Source organism: Lotus japonicus, chromosome 6 (genome assembly GCF_012489685.1).
Source record: "Lotus japonicus ecotype B-129 chromosome 6, LjGifu_v1.2".
In the NCBI taxonomy this organism is placed as follows: Eukaryota; Viridiplantae; Streptophyta; class Magnoliopsida; order Fabales; family Fabaceae; genus Lotus; species Lotus japonicus.
This window is the reverse complement of record NC_080046.1, coordinates 65817992-65833435: the sequence shown is the minus strand read 5'-3', so window position 1 is coordinate 65833435 and position 15444 is coordinate 65817992. Positions and strand designations below refer to the sequence as shown.

General features: G+C 38.0%; 3 protein-coding genes and 1 long non-coding RNA gene across 5 annotated transcripts; 2 read left to right on the top strand and 2 right to left on the bottom strand.

The window, feature by feature from the left end:
* Positions 1 to 2164: 2164 nt before the first annotated feature.
* On the bottom strand, positions 2165 to 4188 carry LOC130722450 (uncharacterized). Its single transcript, XR_009013964.1, has 2 exons — positions 4057 to 4188; positions 2165 to 2429 (listed from the first exon to the last, which is right to left on the bottom strand). It is a non-coding gene; the product is annotated as an uncharacterized LOC130722450 (long non-coding RNA).
* Positions 4189 to 4458: 270 nt separating this feature from the next.
* On the top strand, positions 4459 to 8262 carry LOC130725798 (squalene monooxygenase SE2-like; the record flags this gene model as incomplete). The annotated part of the gene is made up of 8 exons (XM_057576987.1): positions 4459 to 4683; positions 5068 to 5179; positions 5338 to 5512; positions 5613 to 5781; positions 6495 to 6713; positions 6909 to 7184; positions 7417 to 7695; positions 7821 to 8262. Coding segments are annotated over 8 exons (1566 nt in total), but the record flags the coding sequence as incomplete, so codon positions are not given.
* Positions 8263 to 8824: 562 nt separating this feature from the next.
* LOC130722102 (uncharacterized) lies at positions 8825 to 11424 on the bottom strand. The gene is made up of 4 exons (XM_057572729.1): positions 11293 to 11424; positions 10587 to 10755; positions 9391 to 9784; positions 8825 to 9281 (listed from the first exon to the last, which is right to left on the bottom strand). The coding sequence occupies exons 2-4, from the start codon at positions 10753 to 10755 to the stop codon at positions 8960 to 8962; spliced, it is 885 nt and encodes a 294-aa protein (XP_057428712.1). The 5' UTR covers positions 11293 to 11424; the 3' UTR covers positions 8825 to 8959.
* A 143-nt stretch (positions 11425 to 11567) lies between these two features.
* LOC130722101 (protein FAR1-RELATED SEQUENCE 5-like) lies at positions 11568 to 15318 on the top strand. Of its 2 annotated transcripts, none has more exons than XM_057572728.1 (5): positions 11568 to 11843; positions 12087 to 12261; positions 12390 to 13567; positions 13658 to 14810; positions 14920 to 15318. In XM_057572728.1, the coding sequence occupies exons 2-5, from the start codon at positions 12106 to 12108 to the stop codon at positions 15109 to 15111; spliced, it is 2679 nt and encodes an 892-aa protein (XP_057428711.1). In that variant the 5' UTR covers positions 11568 to 11843; positions 12087 to 12105; the 3' UTR covers positions 15112 to 15318. The 2 variants fall into 2 exon arrangements, with proteins under 2 accessions (XP_057428711.1, XP_057428710.1); XM_057572727.1 differs by having other exon boundaries at positions 12101 to 12261; positions 14920 to 15317.
* The last annotated feature ends 126 nt before the right edge of the window (positions 15319 to 15444 follow it).

Genomic DNA, 15444 nt, shown 5'->3' with positions numbered 1-15444 from the left:
CTGCTTCCTATGTTGGTGAGAGTTGAGAGTTGAGATCATCGATAATGCAGGCATGCAACAATAAGCATTGTTCTCTCCAAAGGGCTTTCTTCATCCTTATACTCTACATAAATGTATTTGCACCTTAGATGTTGGAGAAAATAACATCTTTTTTTTTTCACATACATTTTTTTTTTCTAAGCACATGTATTAAGTGAGTCAATCTTAAAGTTGGGAACAACCACATTTTGTTAGGGTAGCTTCCTCAACAGAATTTTCTTTCGTATCGAACTCGAAACTTTACTTAAGAGAAATTAAATATGTAAAATTTGAACTAATCACATGTTGTTTTCAAGCATATACATTTAGATATCTTTTAATTACTAATATATTTTCACTTAAAAGCAACAAAGATCAAGACTTCCTTGTGGGCCATATAAATAAATCAAGGATTATACTCTACCATATACTAAGTTTAAATACTTTTTTAAATGAAACGCGTTGGTACTTTTTTGATGACTTACTATCGAATTCAATTCTCACTCAATACACATTGGGAGGAATGAAAAACTTTACATGTAACTATATTCTTCTGAATTATGAATAGTCGGCATCCGAAGGTGACCGAATAAAGTTGATTTTTTTAAAAAAAAATCAAACAACTTAACCCCGAAATCAATTTAAAAATGAAATGACACGGAAAGTGAGGAGAAAAGATTGCAAGACACACAAACACAAGTGGAATAAACAAATTATCCAAAAACAGATAAAATAAAAATAAAAAATAAAAATAAAATAGTATGAATGACAGAATCTAAATTCAGTCGGTGGTATCTGAATCTCTCTCAGTCACAGCTCAGCTCAGAGTGAGAACACTTCATGAACTCCATGTAGTAAAGATTACATTTTTATGCTAAAGTTTCATCATTTACCATTTGATTCCTTCTAAGTTATATCATTAGCTCAATTGGATCTGTTTAAGATTCTTAGTGGATTATAACTTAACCCCTTTTTTGGATCTTGCTCCTTTTGTGCTTAAGCTTAAGTATTCTTGAAAATATTGAAGCTTGTTATATAAATGAGTGATGAGTTTGTTTATTATGTTAAAATATCTGGAACTAGCTTGAACTACTTGCTAAGTTGTGTGTTCAATGCAAACTGCATAGTCATATGAAAATTTTAACTAAAAATTGTATTTTTCTGTTAAGGGTTTTGGTGGAATGGTTTGGACAATTTTGCTGTGTAACCTTATTGCTTGGCAATTTGCATTGCAAAAGATACTTTTTTTTGGTTATGCTAAGTTGCTACCACATGGGTTTAATTGGAATTATGGAGACGGCGAGTGTTTCCACATTTAGTTGAATTTTCATAGTCATGGCATGGGATTCTGGTTTGAAGCATAACCTATTGTGCTATGTGCAGCCTCTTATCTTTTATTTACTTCTCAGCTGATATTAAATTGGTGGCCTTGGCCTTGGTTAATGGCGCTTTTTACATTTATTTTTTGGTCTCCGGATAGTTCATTTATTTATATTTCTGTTTAAATAACGGTGTCGCACATGGATACCATAAGGACAATATTTTGAGTGTACTAGTTTGAATTAATTTCTATCTGCTACCCTTAAGTTTCTGGTTTCTAGTATGATTCCCCAACCAACATTTACCACATGTATACAAACAAATAGCTGCAACCGCCATTATCATTGCTCCAAATGCTTCCAAATTTCCGGGACTTGAGAATGAAATGAAAGCGAAATAATTAAAAAGCATTATCGGTGGTAAAGTTGGAAATTAATTGAATTTTTGGCTCCTATATAAAAAAAATAAAGAAAAAGAAAACAAGTATATGATGTACTTATATTCAACCACTTTCCCTTATAAGGAAGGACTCCCAAGAAACTAGATAATCAAACTCTTTTTTTTCATTACCACCTTTCTTCTTAATTATCTTTCCTTTACTTCTGAAATTTATACAGCTTCACCAATCCATTTCGATGGATTATCATTATATTCTGGGAGGGATTGTAGCTTCTGTAACACCCCAATTCTAAACGGCATATGTATTGCAAATATCAGAGTGATAAAAATTTTAACACTCATGAGGCATTACATAATCACTTAAAACATTAACATAATGCTCTTGTAACAGATACATAGCACATAAACTTTGAGATGAACTCATAAATAAACTTAAATGCTCTTGTGACAGTTAATTAGTCTTTGAACTAGTTCACTTTGACAAATAGTTATGCAGCGAATCCAATGTCTTTAAAACTTAAAGAAAACATAGTATCTTGCCCACAACTTAAAACAGAAACAACTTCTCAAATAACAACTTAATTCAAATTATAACAGAAGGAAAACAAGCGTCCATTTCCCCCCCGAGTGCTACGTATCAGAGCAAGGACTCCAACTCGAAATAAAGGCTATAGACTACTCCTCCTGATTACCTGCACGTTACCAACAAGGGTAACATTCAAACAGAAGGGGTGAGATATCGAGTATCATAAATATAAGAATGGCAATAAATATGCTAGATTAATGCCACACCACTTCTTTTTATATTCATATAGCTCAGTTACTAAAACAGTCACAAATAACGTCATCGACTCGGATACAATTCGAACACAACAATGACTATGCATATGTATGTGGTACCAACAAGGCTTCAGCCCTCATCACTAATTGCCAATTATTGGAGGCACAAGGCATAAGCCTTCATCACAAATCGCCAATACAGGCCATCACAGAGTATGCAGATGCTATGCGACTCAAAAGGACGTATACATCTCATAATCATCACTTCGACATGAGGCATTGCGCCTATATCACTACATCACTAACATCGCTTAAAACAACACAATTCAGCACACATGCATTTTTATCAACTATACAATTACCCTGACATCTTAGGCAATTTTGGCACCAAATCAATGAAACAACTCACTTAAGCATGCAATCATGGAAGAAGCTATCACATATGGTAAATAAATTATGGATTTCATGCTAAAGGTGTTCAGCCACATGCATCATCCTCATAGCTAATACATGGCACATAAAGACATTAACTTTCATACAACATGTAAGCTAAATCTAATTATATTTCCAAAACAATCATAATTTCCGTAATCTGGAAAAACAGCAGGAACACCAGCCACTAAAAGCGGTCTCCTGAATTCGTTACTGAACCAAAAATCATGTATTTTATATGCCTAGAAAGCTAACTTAAAGTCCTACAATTTCTTAGTTGATCACATCCTCATTTGAGCACTCTAACTGGGCGAAAACAGGTCTCGAAGTGTACTGTCCAGCCCAGGAAATTTTGGACAGCAGCACAGCATCATCAAATCCGTGCATAAATCATATAGCAGTTCAGGAATTACGCTCACAGCAGAAGCATATTTCAGTAGAGATAACCTACAAGATTCGTTACTTGTTCAAAAATTACAAATGACCTCAATTTGAAAAGCTAACAGAAAACTCCACCTCTTTCTAGTTCATCAAAGAATTTTCTGGGCACATTAACAAGGTGAAAAATCACGTTGAAGTTCATTGGGAGAGATAGCAGATACAGAGCGCAGAAAAACATGGTTTACTAAACTGAACTTACAGACCTCGTCTCTCAACCAAAAATTATGTACCATATCATTCCAGAAAGCTCTTTCAAAGGCCTACACTTTCTCAGTTCAACGCAACATTATTCGAGAACTCTAAACAGGCTCTAAAAGGCTTCGAAAGTCACGGTTCATACCAGGAAAATGACCAGTCCGTTTTATGTTCCAAAATAAGTGATTAAAGTTGTTTATCATCAAACAAGACACAAAACCTAACAAGCATGCTACCTAACAGTCCTTATGTGCGTGATCATAAAGAAAATCAAAAGGGAACCTCAACCCAAAACTCCTAGCATACTATGGTTCTGCCCTCACCCCGTTCAATCACACAAAAGAAAATCCCAAAATCAATGGATTTCAAATCAGATTTCCAGAACATCATTAACAGAAACAATTCTACATCTCCCAAATCCCTAATATCATTCACCATAATTCCATTAGAAACTCAAAATCCCACCCTTACCTTTGGATTGAGTGCAGCTCCCCGTTCCCGTTCGAATTCTCCGAAGCCGATCCGCTCTCCCTCTCTTCCTGCTACTTCACGCACAGCCTTCTTCTTTTTTTTTCTCCTTCTTTCACGCGTCATCTTCTTTCTTATTTTTTTTTTTTTTAGCTGCTTCCCTATCCTTATTAAACCATCTAAACCTAATTCCTCAAGGGCTGAACTAAAAATCCTAAAATCTCTCCTAGTCCTTGTCTCTATTTTTAATCCTAACTTTCACCCCTAGCTCTCTTCCATTTCATAAAACACACCCAGCATCACAAAAAAAATATTTTATTTCATTAAAGTATTATTATATCACCTATTAAACCACCATACAATATAATCTTAATTAAAATAAAATACCAACATTATTTTAATTAAAAACGGGGTGTTACAGCTTCTAGTTTGGTTCTTTTGTTTGCTTTGCACGGTTTTGCTTTTGCAGCTAAGAAGAAGGCCACAAGTAAAATTCAGGAAGAAAGTAATGGTCGAATTATAAGGACATCAGAAAATGGAAAATGCTCAACAGAAGCTTCAGAAGATGTGGATATCGTTATTGTGGGTGCTGGTGTTGCTGGTGCAGCCCTTGCTTACACGCTTGGAAAGGTAGAAAGTTTTTTTTTTTTTTTTTTTAAGTTTGTGAAATGAAACAGTTTTCTTGAGTCACAACCTGCAAATAAGTTTTATCTCAATATATATGTTTGTACATGAGGGTGAGCTCAACGCAACCTTAAGGTTGCTGCTATGTGACTTTGCAGTCATAGGTTCGAGCGGTAGAATCAATTTTTTTCCAAAAATGCAAGGTAAAACTACCTGCATGAGATCCACTTTGTGTCACAAGTTTTGTCTTTTCGATATGTTTGTACTTATGTAACCGGATCCAAGTGGAAAATATATATGTTTTGGAGAACCTTGGGGATTTTACACAATGAAGCATATGTTTATTGTTTTAAAGTGATCAATGATCTTGAGTTTTATTTCATGTTTCAGGATGGAAGGAGAGTGCATGTTATTGAAAGGGACCTAACTGAACCAGATAGGATTGTGGGTGAATTGCTACAACCTGGAGGTTATCTTAAGCTAATTGAGCTGGGTCTTGAAGGTAAGCAACTACGCAAGAAACATGTCAAATGTGACACACATATATTAGAATTAGAATTTGATAGATGAGGATTTTTAGTCCATTGAATTTGCAAATTCCTCTGCCTTTGCTGGACAAATTCAAGGCACTTAAAAAATGATTGTTATGAGTCATTGCAGATTGTGTGGATGAAATTGATGCTCAGAGAGTCTTTGGATATGCACTTTACAAGGATGGGAAGAATACCAAACTTTCCTATCCCTTGAAAAAATTTGACTCTGATATCTCTGGGAGAAGCTTTCACAATGGCCGTTTCATTCAGAGAATGCGAGAGAAGGCTTCATCTCTTCCAAAGTACAAGTTTTTATCATATTTTCATTCCTGAAAGGATTCCTTGCTTCTGAAGTTAAAAAAAATTCTTGGAAAACACCTTCTTACTTCCAATTTTGTGCAGTGTCAAGTTAGAACAAGGAACTGTCGCATCTCTACTTGAAGAAAATGGGACAATCAAAGGGGTGCTCTACAAAACCAAGAGTGGACAAGAGCTCACAGCAATGGCTCCTCTCACCATAGTATGTGATGGTTGTTTCTCCAACTTGAGACGTTCTCTTTGCAACCCAAAGGTAATCATGCTGATTATTGATTGTTTGTTTAATGTGTATTTGGAAACTTGGTAGATTTACACGTTTGTGGAGATGTGCTTCAGAAAAGAACTCAGGTTGATTCACATGTGTTTGGATCAGTGTTCTCAGAATAAATTTTGGATAAAATTGATTTTGGTAATTCTGATTATGGTAAAAAGTGAGTTGAAAGTGAAATGATTTTTGTTTGGATTCGTTTAAAATAGGAAAAGTGATTTCGATAGGATAATTTTGTGAAATCCAGTTATGAAATCTCATATGTACACCACATAAGCTACTCCCCCTATTGATTTCTAGCTTCTATGCACTCCCAAAATCAATTCTCTTAAGTGTGTTTGGATACACGGTAGATTGTCATGTTGGAAGGAGAATTTATTCCGAGAGAAGCTACTAGTAGCATTTTAGTAGAAGTGATTTTGGAAGATTTGAAACGTGAATCCAAACATGATGTAAGTTGATTGCCAAACATCTATAGAACCACCTAGAAGTGATTCTAGTCAATTAGAAGTGATTCTAATACTCTCAAACGTGGAACCAAACACATACTAAGAGCAGCTTCTGTGGAGAGGGTACCAATTCTGAGAAGAATAAAAGTGGATCCAAACATATTATGTTATTGCACCTACATGGTTTTATCTTTTTTCAATTATAGTTCATTGTTGCTTGACACATGATGAGTACACTTATTTGTACAGGTTGATGTACCATCTCATTTTGTTGGTCTAGTTCTGGAAAACTGCAACCTTCCACATGCAAACCATGGCCATGTTGTCTTGGCTGATCCTTCTCCCATCTTGTTTTACCCCATTAGCAGCACTGAGATTCGGTGTTTGGTTGATGTGCCTGGCCAAAAATTACCATCCATTGGTAATGGTGACATGGCTCATTATTTGAAAACAGTAGTAGCTCCTCAGGTACAATAATCATTCATTCTTACATCTTACAATAATCATTCTTGCGGTTAGGGTCGCGGTTGTTGGTGCATTGTGAAATTACGGACAAATGCAGGTTGGAGTGGCCGCGATGCTGATGCGGGGGCTCCATAACTCCTTATGTTGCGGCTGCAAACGTTTCTGCAACTAATGGAAGGGAATTGAACTGTGTTTCAGGTTCCGCAAGAGCTGCAATCTGCATTTGTAGCAGCGGTTGATAAAGGAAGCATAAGAAGCATGCCAAACAGAAGCATGCCTGCATCTCCTCAGCCCACACCCGGTGCCCTTCTGATGGGAGACGCCTTCAACATGCGCCACCCGTTAACTGGAGGAGGAATGACTGTTGCTTTGTCTGACATTGTTTTGTTAAGGGATCTTCTTAGGCCTTTGCAGGATCTGCATTGTGCTTCTTCTCTTTGCAAATATCTGGAATCATTCTACACCCTTCGCAAGGTAAGTAGACTCGTTCGGATGCAAACCAAATAGCACTTATCAAGTGGAGCATATTTAGTGCTTTTTCCAGTAAATAGACCTTAATAAGCTCGTATCCAAACAGACTCTTAATATACAATTTATAAAGTGTTACCTGCCTCCTTAAGCTCTCTCTTGTATTCTTAACTTGCTAAATACCCTTTGTCATGTTTGATTAGTAACTTAATGAGAAACAACTTGGTTTTGTTTGCAGCCAGTGGCATCTACAATAAACACATTAGCTGGGGCATTATACAAGGTGTTTTGTGCTTCCCCTGATCCAGCTAGTAAGGAAATGAGGCAGGCATGTTTTGATTATTTGACACTTGGAGGTGTTTTCTCAGATGGACCAATAGCTCTTCTCTCTGGTCTAAATCCAAAGCCATTAAGCTTAGTTCTCCACTTCTTTGCCGTGGCTATTTATGGTGTTGGTCGTTTATTGGTACCATTTCCTTCTCCAAAACGCATGTGGATTGGAGCTAGATTGATTTCGGTTAGTATATCTCTTTTTTTCTCAGATACCAATGCTAATCTATGGTGGAACAAGTTCTGTATATTAGTGATTAATGGTAGAATTGAATTTATGATTCTGAATCAAAAATTTTATTAACATTTCAGGGTGCATCTGGTATTATATTTCCTATTATTAAGGCTGAAGGAATCAGACAAATGTTCTTCCCAGTAACTGTGCCTGCATATTACAGAGCACCTCCTGCCAAATTTGCATGATTCAACACCGATTCAATACACATCTAGGATGGAAAGGCATAAAATAAATAAATAAGTGCAGAGGAACCGGACCCTCTTTATACTGTGATAGTGCTCTCAAAAGAATAATATTATACTAATAGTCTTGATGGGAATTTTGGTGTAGGAGGATCCATGGCATAGTTACATAATTAAGTGTGTATTCTGGTGAACATAAAAAGGATGAAATTTCTTTCACTTTTTTTATTTGAGAAAGTGGGATTTCTGTTTCAAATGTAATTAAACAGACTTTTTAATGTTATCCAAACATGCTGTAATGGGTATGTGGTTCATTTTATTTTGAAAGAAATAATTGTTATGTTCTCTAATTCAATATAATATTAAGTATTCTTGAAATTAGGACAGAACAAAAAATAAGTCCTAAAGTAATCTTCCGATTCAGATCAATATGTGAAACATACGTTTTTCTTAAGAAGCTTCTCACTTGTCTTTCATCAAGGATCCTCTCGAGTCTGGCTCTCATGCAAAATCTCAACCCTCTATTTGGCTTTAATGACTTAGTTTATTTCATGATTAATAAATGTATTTTGATAGGAAATTAAAAACATAGAATTGCTTCCGGAGAAGCATGGAGAGAAGATTCTGCTTGAGAGGGTCCAAACATCTTGTTTTTTAGTTTAGCACATTGTGATGCCAATATTTTCGATTTCAAGAATGTTACGTTTGTCTTTTTGCCAAGCTCATATTCTTTGGCTGGTGGTGTATATTTGTTGTATTACTATCACGAAAAAGAGGCAAATAATCTTGATGCAAAAAGATGTGGCTGAAGTGTGATATGACCAAAAGAATTGGCTGCACTCTGCACCATAGGAATGAAATCCATAAAACAATGCAAAATAATTGCTTGCATCATATGGCCAAAACAATTCATATCTCCAAGAGGAATTGCATTTTGAGGTTACAGATGTTACAAAGTACAAACATGAGTTCCATATCCATTGCAAATTATAACATTCATCTGTGAGAGATTATAGAATTACACAACAGCATTACCGATGATGATGTTTACTTCTTTTCTCGTCCCTTTTCTTTTTCTTATGCTTAGATTTCTTCTTGGACTTGCGCTTCTCAGAATGCTCCTTGTCTGAGCAGCTAGAGCGAGACTTTTTACTCTTTCTCCGCCTGTCTTCATCAGTCTCCTCCTCAGAGGATTCATATAACTTCAATGATGAAGGCATCTCCGGACCGTAAATAACCCGACGGCGTTCCCTTGCATCAGGACTAGTACTAGGCTCCCCATCTGTATGAGGAGGAAGGTAAGGCCCAGTCTCATCCATTCTTGGACCAACAGCGCCTCTGCCTCGCTTGGTCCTGCACCAATATGGAGCTTCCTTAGTTCTAAATTCAATATAGAGAGAGAGAGAGAATTATATTAAGGCATGCATGCATATAAAAACACCAGAATGCATAAAAGTAAAACCTTGAGTGGAGAAACTCCTCAAGCTCTTCATCCTTTAAACCTTCTGGAGGATGCTCATGTCCTCTTTTATTTAAGCATGAAGCAGAAGCACTAGTGCTTTCATCGATTACAGCATGTCTTCCGGTTCTTCCTAACAATTTACTATCCCTGTGGCTTCTGTCACTTGAATTTTTATCTTTTGATGTGTCTTTAACCTCCATCTCAAATTGTCTTTTACTTGAGCATGAAGCAGATGTTCTAGTGCTATTACCAATGGAACTTCTTGATGTTTTATCATCCCTATGGCTTCTGTCTCCACTGCTTTTATCTGATGATGTACCTCTAACCCGTTCATCCAGCTCTTTTTCTTTTTGCCGTACTCGCCACATCTCATTTACTTCCACAACTCGATTAGCTGGGGGAAAGCACCAAAAGAAATTCAATTTCATTAATATAGATAAACTACCAGCACCAAAGTGAAACCAATGACTGTGATCAGGATCAATAGATAGTAAGATAGTGTGATCTTGCAAGAAAAATGGTGATCTTGACCACGTCCATGGTTATAATTCCATACATTTCTTTCTGAAGTGCATCCCAACCTAAATCCTATAAACCCTGATAAACAAAGTACGGCAAGTGTACCAAGTACGTAACCCATGAGTACGAGTAGAGGATACACATCTTGGACAGAGAAAGCAGTCACATATATCACCCATGAATACTAGACGCACACAGTGCATGTGAAGACACTAGAAAGAAGAAAGCCCACTTCTAAAGAACTCAAACCATACCCAACCCATTGTCTTTGCATATAATAAGAAAGAGAAAGTCAGAATAAATTAGACAATATAGCCAAGGAAAAACAAGAGACAAACATTCTGGATGATCTCTGTAAGTAAGCAAAGAATAGGAAAAAAGATGGAACAAAGCCCATAAGTCGAATAAAGCTCTCCAATATGTCTGTATAATATGTAATGGTAAATGTTTCCCCCCCTGTCTTCTTCTAAACCCACCCCCCACTCTAATAAAAAAACAATGAATATGAATGTTTTAAACTCAAAAGATACCCACATTCACCAAACAGATCAATTAAATGACAGGCATATAAAATATTATTTCCTAGTTCCCACAAAATCCTAAAACTTTCTCAAAAGCACAGCCATAAAACACAAGGCAATGTAAAGCAATAATAACCAGTAAAATTAGTGACTAACATTGTTGTACCCCAAGTACAGTAGCAGTGAGGAAGCGTGAATTTGGCCGATTCCGGACATTAGGCTTACTAAGATAAGCCAGAACACCTTCTTTTTCAGCCTGCCGCCGCAACTCAGCTGCTTCCCTCATAAGCATAGCAGCTAGTCTGTTTTCACTCTCCAGATCCATCTGATCATGTCACCCAAAAACAAAACAAAGAATTCTAAAAATAATATTTTAAACAAATGAATGACTTCAATAAAAATTTAAGAAACAACTTCAGTGTGGTGTGTGTGATGTTTCGTGTTCCGAGGGGATAATTCACAAACAACCATTATTTCATATATCACTGACATTTTTCTAGTTTCCAAAGTTCTCTTAGTGTAAATTATTAATCAAACTTCTAGTTAATTACAAAAGTAGCACTCAAAGTATCATCAACATTGGACCCTAAAATTCACACCAAAAAATAAAAATCTAACCATGTTCTAGCCCAATACAGTAAACCCCAGAATTTCATCATCCCACAAAATGGTTCCAACTTCCAAGCTATAAAGGGTGGAAATTTCAGGCAAGAAAGATGCAAAATTGAGTAAAAATCAAAACCCAATTTTTTCACGGAGGAAGAATCAGAGATCAAATACAGCAGTAAAGTCGGAATCTTTGCAAACCCAGAGAATTAGAGAAGAACTCAAAATACAAAATTGGGGAAAATAATCGACGCACCTTGTCTCTGTCTGCGTCGGGCACCGTCCAACGATCTCTTCAGGCTTCAATTTCAATCTTCGTTTTGTTTCCCCCTCTCTCTCTGTTTCGAGCTCTGGATTTGGCACCCCAGGGCTTAGAAATGGCACCCCAGATTTTTTAAAAAATGTCAGAACTACCCTTTCGGACACCGGGTATTCGTAACACTTCGGAATCCAAAGTTTCGAATAATACCTTGTTGAATCTGACACTTAAATGACAGACATAATTCGGAAACGTACAATCCGAAGTACTTCGGATTCGTTGAATCCGAAAACCTGTCGCACACTGCCACCTTTTGAGCACCATTACTCCTCCACCACCAACTCCATCACCATTACTCATCCACCACCAACCCCATCACCACCCCCCCATTACAATCAGATTCAAAAAACTCCACCACCACCACTCTTCCTCTTCTTCCTCCACGTTTGTTTTCCTCCCCCTCACCACCATCTCCTTCCAAGTTCCACTTGCTCCACCCTCAACCACCATCTCCTTCCAAGTTCCACCTTGCTACCAAGTTCCTTCTGGTAAGTTTCATTTCTCTCCCCCTTCATATCCTGCTTTACTTATCATTGTAGTTACATTTCATTGTTGTTTGTTGGAAGTTCGTTTTGCACCACCATTGTTTGTTTGTATTCTGATGCTGTCGAGCTTGATACGGATTGTCTGTATCCGAACGAGTTCGGATTGTCTGTATCCGAACGAGTTCGGATTGTCTGTATCGGAACGAGTTCGGAATCCCAATGTCCGAAGTAGTTAACCAGTTGCAGTTTGTTACATGCAGGCTGAATGACTGAACCGTACCTATATGAAGAAGATTTACTGGTTGATGCCGCATGCGATGCCGCATGCGGTTCTGGGAATGTTGAGCCTCCTAGCAATATCATTCCGTGGGTGCCCCCTCGTATAAGCGTGGACGCCACACATTTATTTACAACTGACCAGGTATTCATTGAATAATTTTTGTTGGAACATACTACTATGTATTTGGAAAATGATGTGATGATCATTGAATAATTAGTGATGGTTGGTAGGATGTTTTATTTCTAAAGCAATATGTTATCATTGAACAGATATTTGATACTCGTGATGAGCTTGAACAATGGGCTAAGAATGTTGGAAAGGCGAATGGTTATGTGCTGGTGATTGCAAGGTCTGACTATGCTATAAGTGGAGGAAAGGTATTTGTTACTATTAAGTGTGCGAAGCATGGTATTTACAGGCCATACAAGGACCCGAATACATTCAAGTACAAAAAGACCGCATCACAAAAGACTGATTGTAAGTTTAATCTCAAAGGACGACCTACGAAGGGTGATAGAATGTGGTGGCTGAAAGTGATGGATGGTAAACACAACCATGAACCAGCTAAATCACTAGTTGGCCACCCCTACGTTGGTCGACTAACAGAGGAAGAGAAGGGGCTTGTGGGCACCATGACTAGTACTTGGACTCCACCGAGACAAATACTAGCGGCATTGAAGGAAAACAATCCAAGTAACTTGACTACAATCACTCAAGTTTACAGTTGCAACAAAAGGTTTAAAAAAGAGGAGAGGGGACCATTGACAGAAATGCAACATTTGATGAAGAAGTTGGTAGAAGCCAAGTATGTTCACTTTGAAAGGCAACAAGCTGATTCAAGTGAGATTAGGGATCTCTTTTGGGCTCATCCTGATGCGGTCAGACTCTTCAACACATTCCCTCATGTGGTCATCATGGATTGCACGTACAAGACAAACAGATATCAGATCCCCTTGCTTGAAATGGTTGGTCTCACTTCTACGGGGTTGACTTTCTCCATAGCATTTTGCTACATAGTTAGGGAGCACACAATTGACTATGTTTGGGCCTTGGAGTGCATGAAGTCTCTTATTGCCGATGATGCCAGATTACCTCAAGTGATTGTGACTGACAGAGATTTGGCTTTACTGAGTGCTGTTAAGCAATGTCTTCCCAATTGTACCAATTTATTATGCCGGTTCCACATAAACAAGAATGTGGAGGCAAAATGCAAAGTGTTGATTGGCACGGATGATTTTGCCCTTTCAGTGATGGAGAACTGGAAATGCCTGATTTATGCTGAAACAGTGGAACAATTTGATGAGGAATGGAAGGAAATGTGTGTCATGTGTAAGGACTTCCCAGATTTCATATCCTACATTTCTACTACATGGTTAAAGCACAAGGAGAAATTTGTGAGTGCGTGGACCAATTCTGTGTTGCATTTTGGAACTACAACGAGTAACAGGTACAATGCACACTTTATTGGTTGTGATCTTTCATTTCATAGTCTTGCTTTATTACCAGAAATTGATAGAGTATGATCTTTTGTATGCAGGGCTGAAAGTGCACACTCAACCTTGAAGAGGATGCTGAAAGACGGCAGAGGTGACTTGTGCGCCTCGTGGGATGCAGTGGATAGGTTGACCACTGTACGACACAATGAAATCAAGGCATCATTTGAGCGCAGTATCAACCTTGTAGAACATCGTTTCAAGTCGCCCATGTATACAAATATCAGGGGATTTGTGTCCAGAAAGGCCATGCAACTCATGGAAGATGAACAGAACAGAGTGATGCGTGATGGTTGTGGATGCGCATTCCAAGTTACCCATGGGCTTCCTTGTGCGTGTGCACTTCATAGTTATGATAGAATTCCGTATGAGGCAATCCATACTTTCTGGAAGATACTTGGTTGGGACCATGTACCCATTGGGAGTCAAGCCTCAAACCAAGGAGACCTCAAGTCAGAGATTGATGGCTTGACCGCTTATTTCAACACTTTGGATGTTGCGGGCCAAAGTATGCTAAGGAGGAAGGTAAAAGAGCTCTATTGTCCTTCTAGTAGTTCACTGTGTCCTCCTCAAGTGAAGATAAAGCCCAAGCGCTCGTCCAAGGCTATGGAGAGTAAACCACCTAGTCAACAAAAACCATCCTTACAACGTGATCCTTGTTATTGGGAACATGTTAACAATAGCCTCAAGCCAACACCTAACAAAGTCTCTTGTCCTCGAAGCAAGAAGTCTAAGAAGAGCAAGCAGTCCTCCACCAGCATATACTTGGATGATTTGCCATCTTTCTTCCATCAATATATAGAAAAAGTCATAGATGTTATTGCAGATGGTAATTGTGGTTATAGATCAGTTGCTGCATTGTTCAGACCCGACATAGGTCAAGACGGTTGGCCTTTGATTAGGGAAGAGTTGCTTGTAGAACTCTCAGAGAATACCGCTTACTATAGCAACATATTTGGTTATGAGAGGGTTCAGTCTCTACAAAATCGTCTCATCCTTCCGATTGGTACAATTGCAACGGAAGACAAGTGGATGTCTCTACTGGAGATGGGGTACCTCATTGCTACGAGGTTGCAAGTTGTCTTCATCTCCATTTCACTAAAAGGTTGTTACACTTATCTGCCATTGAGAGGAGGCGCCCCACCGGAAGTACATCCCGTTATAGCAGTTGGTCACGTCACCAACCACTTTGTTCAGGTATAACTTTTATGAAGTACCTTACACTCGCTTGTCACGTTAAATTAGTATACTTTGTACTCAGCCACTTTGTTCTTATCTATCTTTATTGCTATACTCTCAAATGTAGCTCAAGCTTAAGCCGGGACATCCTATGCCAACAATAGCTCCCCAATGGCCGTTTTTGGCCAAAGAACCCACCGACCAATGGATCTTCCCGTATGCGGCGCGTTTGGCTACATTTACGGCAGAATTGAATGCTTGGATTGATCCTACGGGTGGTCCTCAAGAGAATGTCTTTATAGACCTTGGAGAAGATTGAGACTAGGATTGATGTTTGTAGCAATGACATATGTACAACTAATTAGAAGTTCAAAGTATTATGATGTAGTATTAAACTATTTCTCATGTGCATTTTATCTGTTTCTGCCCTGCAATGTAGCTGGTTATGAGAACTTGTGATTCTGCCTGCATTGTTTCTGGTACTGTCATTTTAACTGGTTAAGCAAATTTCGGAACTTTGGTTTCCGAAGTACTTCGGAAGGCTAATGTCCGTATTATTAGAGTCAGGTAAAATGCCACCCCATTTGTTTTCACTATTCGGAAGGCTCTAGTCCGAAAACAATAGTTCGGAACTACGGAGTCCGAAATCTTT